The 8,912-nt window shown below is 36.5% G+C and overlaps 2 protein-coding genes across 2 annotated transcripts; both read left to right on the forward strand.

Annotated features, from left to right (window-relative positions):
* Positions 1 to 1,036: 1,036 nt before the first annotated feature.
* LOC129887207 (uncharacterized) lies at positions 1,037 to 5,263 on the forward strand. The gene is made up of 4 exons (XM_055962206.1): positions 1,037 to 1,662; positions 1,778 to 1,879; positions 2,777 to 2,903; positions 4,621 to 5,263. The coding sequence occupies exons 1-4, from the start codon at positions 1,444 to 1,446 to the stop codon at positions 4,836 to 4,838; spliced, it is 666 nt and encodes a 221-aa protein (XP_055818181.1). The 5' UTR covers positions 1,037 to 1,443; the 3' UTR covers positions 4,839 to 5,263.
* A 904-nt stretch (positions 5,264 to 6,167) lies between these two features.
* Positions 6,168 to 8,401, forward strand: LOC129884932 (uncharacterized). Its single transcript, XM_055959198.1, has 4 exons — positions 6,168 to 7,217; positions 7,445 to 7,652; positions 7,744 to 7,873; positions 7,987 to 8,401. The coding sequence occupies exons 1-4, from the start codon at positions 6,337 to 6,339 to the stop codon at positions 8,244 to 8,246; spliced, it is 1,479 nt and encodes a 492-aa protein (XP_055815173.1). The 5' UTR covers positions 6,168 to 6,336; the 3' UTR covers positions 8,247 to 8,401.
* Positions 8,402 to 8,912: the final 511 nt, after the last annotated feature.

Genomic DNA, 8,912 nt, shown 5'->3' on the forward strand with positions numbered 1-8,912 from the left:
AGTTTAAAGATATCCTTTACATGCATGTCTTTTTATATATTAGAAATAACAAACAAAATTTGAAAGAACTTGAGAAGAAAGTACTCTTACAAATTATTTGTTACTCGATTGTTTTGATATGAGCTATTTCTGCCTTTCTTTTTGTTGCTTTCTCTGTCACTTCAGCTGAAAAAGGATAAACTAGGCTTTTAATGTAGATTTTCGTGCCATGAAAGTCATGATACTTAATAACATCTGGATATCTGAATATATCGTCTTTTGAATTGTATATTATGAAAATTGATCTAAACACCTCTAATATTTCACGTTTACTTGACATGAAAAGGGTGAAATTAAACCTTGATCAATTGGATACCTAGTGGTAAACTTCTTTATCCAAGACTCTTTAACCCCGTACTCATTCATAACCCAAGCAGCTAGATGAGTTCTCTGATTATCAGTAAAGACACAAAGATCACTTCCCAATGTTCCCAGACACAAACCAATCTCTCCTACTCCACAGGAAGGCTTCTCCATGGTTTCCCATTTCTCATTAGCTAAATCAAAATAGCTAATGTTCCTGCCCATACGCATAATACTGAAATTAGGACCAACAGTAATAGTATCCCAATGAAGCTTCCCATTCGCAAACAAACTTGAACCGGTTAACATCATTTTTTTTTATTAGACCCTAAAGTATTTAATATATCCCCACAATAGTCAACACTACTCCAAGAATCACTTTTTAGACTATATATTTTGACCTCAATCCATTGAAAGAACCCAAAATCCTGACATATTTACGGGCGTTTTCAAAGAGATAATCAAAGTCGAAAGCCTCAATAACAGAGCCAAAAAATAAAGACCTAAGAATACATTCTTTGAAATTCCACTTTAGCTCCACTAGGAACCAAAATAAGCATATGGTGGGCTGTCTTCCTTGTTAATAGCTGATAAACTGAAATGGGTCTTGATAAAATTTATCACGGGTAGAGATTAAAGAAAGCCAAGATTTTGAAACAGAAATGAATTTTAACGTATTTGCAGAATAGTGATTGTCAAGTTCGAATCTTTATTGAGTTTGATGGAAATTGAGCTCGTTTTCTGCGATTGGAGGCTATAGAACCCATTTGGGTTGCAGAAATTTCGAGTTCCATTGTTGTGAATACTGAGGGATGTGTTTCGCAGAGTGATAAGAGAGAGAAACAATTTCCCAGACTGAATTACTGAGAAAATGCAAGGGTAAGACCTTACTACTTGAAACTTTGGGGACGCTTAATGTGATTTAATAAAAGTTAGTGTCCATAGTCCATAAATATACTGGGCCAGGAACATCCATCGGCCCAATTCATTTTCCCGGTCAAACCCCGCCGTCCAAGACTTCTCATTCAGCCGAGCAACGGCGGCGACAGGAAGCAGCCAGCTCAGTTGGTGGTGTATTTCCGGCGGGAATACAGGGAAGAGATGGAAAATGAGAAGAAACTGGAGAGTTTCGTGCTGGTACATAACATAGCAAAGAGACACAACGTCGGAACCTTAGCTCGTAGCGCCACCGCTTTCGGCGTCTCGGAGATGATACTCGTTGGCCGAAGAGATTTCAACGCCTTCGGTAGCCATGGCTCCACCTCTCACGTCCGTTTCCGCCACTTCCACTCCCTTGCCGATGCTAAAACCTTCCTCAAGGTATTTCAAAAGTTCCAAAAACGACAATCTTTTGCGTACCTTTTTAAGTGTTGGATTCGTAATACACAGAGAACTGGCTGATCATTTATGGTTGCTTATGAATTTTACTGAACAGGAAAGAGATTGTGATATATGTGGAGTTGAAATTACAGAAAATGCGGTTGCAGTAAACGAGCATCCTTTTAAGAGAAGTACTGCTTTCCTGCTGGGCAATGAGGTTAGAATCTTAGTATGTTTCGGCTTCTTAGTAACATTTTAACAATGGACACCAACAACATATCAAGTATAATAACATAAATGGAGTCTGGAAAGGATAGACAGGTTGTTTCCGGTAGACCTCGGCTCAAGGAAAAGAATATCAAAGCAAAACAAAAAAGAAATAACTGAAGTGAAGGGTCATGACAAAATAAGCATCACTTTGAAGGAAAGAAAAAGAACAGTAACTATACAAAATAAGTGTGATAATCGAAGTACAAGCTACAATAGATAGTAATAGAAATTGGTGGACAAGAAACTATAGGAGAAGTACTACGACTACTGGTATGGAATGATAAGCAAGACAATGCTTTACTACTTACTAATCTTCTACCCTAATTCATGTCCTCCACAACCTCTTTTTTAAGGTCATATACTCGGTAAACTGCGTCATGTCTGTCTAACAATGGAGCACAATAAAAACAAATGATCCATATAAGACGGCAACTAATTTGGAATTAGGACTTATCTATTATTCCAGTTACACTAAGTTGGGTTAGAGACATTAATCTCAATTTGCCTTCTAAGAAAAAATAACCTGAATAGAGCAGAATGGTTGGTGAGGATTCATATAGCCCATCAATCTAGTGTGGCATTGAGGTGTGGTTCATTGATGCTAAGTCTGCTTCACATTTTCACCACAATGATGCTCTTTCCTCAACCAAAATATCTTATAAACTCTACTAGCAATTTCTGGAAGTTTTGCTTAGAAGTGTTAGCAATTACTTGTTCTTTTTTATGGGTGGGAAATATTAATGATTTTCATATGGTTTTTGAATGTCATCTATTCTGAAAACAAATATTAGGGTAGGATAACAATTGGTCTACTGACCATAATATGAATACATTGGTGTTGTAGGGTACTGGACTTTCTGCAAAAGAGTGTGAGATATGTGATTTCTTTGTATATATTCCACAATATGGGTGTGGTACTGCTTCATTGAATGTGACTGTCGCTGCTTCCATTGTTCTACATCAATTTGGAGGTAACTTCTTTTGAAAATCACTACTACTTTTATCTTATTTGTTCTATTCTGTTTTTGGTGACTTCTTCCGTGCTACTTTCTTGACAGAAACACTTTGTGTCTCGTACCTGATAATGTTAGCTTTATTGCTCTACCATTCTAGAAGTAGGTTACAGATCTTTTTACGTGACTTCTTCCTGCATTTAGTGCTTCACCTTTTGTTAATACTATTTACGAAGTAAGAAAAACCTAAATCAGGTTCTAGTTCTCTCTTTTTTTGGATCACGTGGTGCCCGGGCCAGCTTGCAGTTCTCATTCTATTTTTTAAATATAAATATATGGTAAACTCCACCATAAAACTCCTCTATCTAGGAGCCAACAGTGTCATTTTTCAGTTTGCTCTCCCTTGGTGACTCGAACCCCCCCCCCCCCCCCCCTACCTCCCAGTTGGAAGTGGAGAGTCCTTATCTCTAGACTATCCCTTCCTTGTTGTTTACTTATGCTCAGCATACTTGTTCTGTTATACATTGAATTTCATTCATACGACAAGATACTGCTTTTACCTTCTCCAGTCATACCGAAATCATCAAGATTTCTAGCCTTAGTTTTCATGTGGTGAAAGTGTTGCTTCTTTTCCATTTGCATTTTTTTTCTGCTTTTCTGTATACATTTTTTAGAGTGTTTTGCCGTTTTCTTTTTCCTTAGTATTAAAATAACTTTGGTGTGGAATTGGTATACATTTGTAGAACCGAAAATCGAAATGACCAAACCAAAACCTTTCAAAAATGTACCAAACTGAAGGTCATATGTGTAATTACTGATCGGCATAAGAGAAAGGAAGTTTCATTTCGAGTAGTTGGTTATCCAGCACCATAGTGTTGCCGACAAACTGTTTTTGCTTCAAATAATCTTGAGGATTTCACAGCCAAAGAAAGGTAGAGGCTTCTAGCCTGCTAAGCACTTTTCCTTATACTCTAATTAGGAAAACTATTCTTTTGGTAAGATACATGAAAATGTGGAATGTCTGACTGGATTGCTGGATCAACGAGAGGCTGTATGTCCTAAATTTCTTACGTAAATAAATCAGTAATTTGAGAGGATAAACTTTTTAAAATTATGCTTAGCTTCTTCAATGCTAAAACTAATAGCTTCTTTGCTCTAGTCTCTTCTATCGAATAAAAAATAGTTTAAGAAAATTGTGGCTCTTGTATGCTTCAGCACTCGTACTTTGATGCTTGAATAGCTGTGTAGCTATGGCAAAGGAAAGGCCTTTTTGACACTAAAATACCAAGAAATGGAGAAATTAATCTTCTCATCAAAGTACAGTTAAGTAAAATCTTTTTCTCTGATGCAACACCTGAACTTAACTATAAGCTTTAAACCCTCAATTGAGTGTCAATCAACTCTTCCATCCTTTATGGTTTGTGAATGTCCTGCTGGTGATCATTTGATGTTAGATCAGTGCAATCTCGCAATCCCATGGTTACAGAGATGACTGTGCCATGTGTAGCTGTATATAAATTGGTCACTGACTTGCTGTTGAGAGCTAAATTTAACACCATTTTAATGACTCTGGTTTTAATATGATCATTTGGTATGTCTGGTCTAGTTCTCTATTTGTTGTCTGCCACTTGTATATGTGATTTTTTTTCCAACATTTGGATACACTTGTTACTTTATATGATCATGTAGTTTTAGCTATATTGTGGACTAAAATTTAAAATGTAAATCTTCTCAGTTTGGGCTGGATTCTCTGAGAGAACACGTGAAGGGAACAAGTTCATTGTGGCTGAAAGACCTTTTAAACAGGCAAAGAAAAATTACTGCATGGAAACATCTGAATCCGTTGCTGAGGAGCGAAGACTGAAGAGGGAAAATCTTTCAAATGGGTTCTTTGAAGATACTGGAAAGGAGGAATCACCTTCAAATCTTTTAGATACCTTGTTTGATGATTAGTGCCGGGGAGAAGAGAAAACTAACGAAATTATGCTTCGTTCAGCCTCATCCTCAAAGTTGTGCTGATTTACTTAGATAAAAACAAAGCAAATCAACTGTCAAAGGGGGATTTAAGTTATTGATGGAATGAACTGTGGAAGAGTTGGAGTTAGGACCCATAAGCAGTCTCGCTAACCAGCCACCACCATGGAGTAGCATTTTCACAGGAACTTTGTATTTGCAAGTTCAGTAAGGGCTTTCATGTTTAGCATGTTCAGTCTTCTGTTTAAGATACTAAACTGCTAATACTACAAAAACTAGATCAGACATGGCATGTGCCATTGTTTGTCAAGGATCAATCATGTTCTTTGTACCCTTGAGCTCGGTCTCGTCATTTCTTAAATATAATATTATTTCAGACTAGCAAATGATTGCAGTTGTAGCTTTTGTATAGTGTTACTCAGCAAATGATTGAAGTTGTACATAAGATCTATGCTATCTTTTTTTTTGCCCATCAGTGTTATACTCACAAATATTGTCAAAAGTGTTAGGTAATGCGTGGAAATCTAGGCTTGATTGGCTCACCTCCACCGCCTATTTCACTTTAGCGTAGTAGGCAAGAATGTAGAAGTAGAACTTTTGATAGCATCAAAGCGCTGAAATGGCTAACATAAATGATGTCATGAGTTCCATTTGTATCTGCCAGAATAGAATTGATACTCTGTTACCACCATACCTAGTATAATCCCAAGGTTGGGTCTAGGGAAGGTAGAATCTCCTCATACCTTACCTTTACCTTTGCAGGGTAGAGAGATAATTGATCATTTTGTTCGGTAAAGACTGAAAATGACTTGTTAAAGTTATTTCAAAAAGCCTCTAAATATCATTGGTTATTCTACCTTTATCTTCCAAATATTTGACTACCCGGTACTTGTGTCATGTGGTACCTTAACTCTATACCTTTTATTTATAGCTCCTATAAAAAACAAAGATATTAAACTTAATGTTACAAGACTAATAAACTGCTCCATTGTTGGATCATTTCTTGGTTTTAGACCTCTTTCCATTGACTAATGTAGGAAAAACTTAAAGTAGATGAAGGTCATATATCCATTATAATATACAATCAAGAATTGAAAAACTGAGGATTTCTTTATCTTTACAGTTTAAGTTTCCAAGAGAAAGAAAGTCGTTGTTCATAGGTATGAGTTAGGTATTGTTTTTGTTGTCACAAGACAAGAAGCTCAACCCCATTATGTCACAAATGTCAAATATTCAAACTCCACCTCATTTCTTGGAGCAGTTGGGATGTGTTTTTGTCTCTTTATCTACTTTTAACTTGCCCTACTCAGACGTTCACCAGTAAGACACAATATACTTTTCAACGAGTAGTAGATAAATGTGGTATACTATGAAATCAATCATACCCTCAATCAAGGCTTAGTTTAAGAAATTTGACTCACCTTAAACTCATTAATATCCATCTAGTTTAGCTAAAACTCAGTTGCAGAGAACTCTCATGCAGTCAAGAGAGGTTCCAGTGCAGCTTTCATGCAGAAAGCAGTTTTCTTGCATGTTTCATGTCTTCAGACGTAGAATTCACCAGCTTTGCTCGAGGATGCGGTGGCTGATATGGCGGCGTCCGAGGACTAAGGTGGTGATCAAGAGGTTTGGGAAGCTGAGTTCAAGAGGAAATCATGGTCAGCTCAAAGAAAAACTAAGTTTCAAATCATCATCAACTCATCCAAACGTCCAGAATAGGCATATTCGACTAGCCTCCTTCAATGCTGCATTATTTTCCCTAGCACCTGCTGTGCCAAAGGCTGAAAAATCATCCATCTTTTCTCATGACGATGACGATGATGATGGTTTCAAATTTCAAAACCAGGTAAAGTCTGAGAACAATCGTCCTAAGAGCATATTGAAGCATTCCCCTCTTCATCCCATATTAACAAATGGAGCAAAACCAAAGCAAAAAGTTTCAATCAACCTTCCTGAGAATGAGATTTCATTATCTCAGAACAGGGTACTTGGAATCTTGGAAGATGATTCTACCAAGATTTTGAGTCTAAACAACTACACCCTAGGTCCTGTGAGGTCTCCAATATGCTTACCCGCGATGGCTAATTGGATGATTAATGATTATGGAGGGTGCTGCTTGAGTGGAACAAGAACCATTCTTGATGTGCTGAAAGAAGTGGATGCTGATATATTGGCTTTACAAGATGTGAAGGCTGAGGAAGAGAAAGGTATGAGCCCTTTATCTGATTTGGCTCATGCTCTTGGGATGAACTATGTGTTTGCTGAAAGCTGGGCTCCAGAATTTGGTAATGCTATTTTATCCAAGTGGCCTATTAAGAAATGGAGAATCCAGAAAATCTATGATGATAAAGATTTCAGGTGCCTCCTTAGTAACTGTCATTTCTATCAAAACTTATGTTGACTATATCCATGTTCATCGAATTGTATGCGCTACGTTATCTAAACGTTTAAACTATTAGATATAGAAACACTTCTATTTATTTAGTCTTTGGGGGTTTGGGTGGGGGATAGGGCTAATAGGAAAGAGGAAAAGCTTTTAACTTGAAACTTGCTCCTTATATAACTGGTGTTTTGGTTTGATGCAGGAATGTGCTTAAGGCTACGGTTGATGTACCCCGGATAGGAGAGTTGAACTTCTGTTGCACTCAACTTGATCATTTAAGTGAGAATTGGAGAATGAAGCAATTAAATGCAATAATACAAGCAAATGACAGTCCTCATATTTTAGCAGGAGGTATAAATTCTCTTGAAGCCTCAGATTACTCATTAGAGAGATGGAATGATATTGTGAAGGTAAGAAGAAAAATCAGAACAAGTACAATTCTTTCTTGGATTACTAGCATCCTTTTATCAAGTTTTTGATCACAGAATGTCATCATGGCAGTATTATGAGGAGATAGGAAAGCCAACTCCAAGAACTGAAGTTATGAATTTCTTGAAACAGAAAGAGTACAATGATGCAAAAGAGTTTGCAGGGGAATGTGAGTCAGTTGTAATCATTGCTAAAGGCCAAAGTATGAATCTTTATCTCAAAATTTCCTATGAAATCTTTTTCTGTCTTACTTGGAACTGTTATATGAGTTGCTAACAACATTTCTCAATTTTGTTCTCTCTCATTTTGGCACAGATGTGCAAGGAACGTGTAAATATGGAACTCGAGTTGATTATATTTTGGGATCGCAAAGCCTGCCTTATGCATTTGTACCTGGATCATACTCGGTTGTTTCATCAAAAGGCACATCCGATCACCATATAGTTAAAGTGGAAATCATGAAAGCAGCAGGTAAAGGCAGGAAGAATAGTAGGAAACAGAAGAAAGTAAAACAGAAAGTTGAGAGGATGACAAGTTCTTGTTCTTCAAGAGGGATTTGGCAAGTGAGCACTTAGCTACTATATATGGTTATTAGTTCTTTTTCTTCCTTGTGGTGGTGTATACATTATTTTGTTTCTCTTCTTTGTGGCTGATTATGACACTTTTATTAAATGTTGAGTTTAAGATGGTGAGGGAAAGTCATGATGTAGATATATGTTCTCTTTTTGTTGGACAGTTACCATTTTATTGAGTCATCAAAATTCTCCTCTTAATAAGTTCACCCTTTAAATAGTTTCCTAGCTCTTAATTCAAGAATTGGCTTAAGGGCAAGTGTTTAAATCTCTAGTTTGCAGAATACCTAATTGGCTTTAAAAGACAAGTTATTTAGTATTAGTTTGGCATAAGATGCGTTCGAATAGAACAACACGAATATAGATGATCTAATAGATCTCAACTAGTTTGCAATTGAGTGATTAGTCCAAAATATGTGGATCCTAAACATGTAAATTTTCAAAATCTTCATGTAAAAGACAATAGGGAGAATAACTTATTATAACTTATTATATTATTACAAGAGGTAAGCAATATAAATGCATATACATCAGTTTCTAGTTAAGGAAAGAAATAAAAGAGATTTCTACAAATATGCTATCTCTCTATATGTATAATGTACATTCTTAGGAAATGATCTACGTTTATTCTGTAACACTCTCCCTGTAACATTCTTAGGAGCATATATA

This window comes from Solanum dulcamara, chromosome 4, assembly GCF_947179165.1.
Source record: "Solanum dulcamara chromosome 4, daSolDulc1.2, whole genome shotgun sequence".
NCBI lineage: Eukaryota > Viridiplantae > Streptophyta > Magnoliopsida > Solanales > Solanaceae > Solanum > Solanum dulcamara.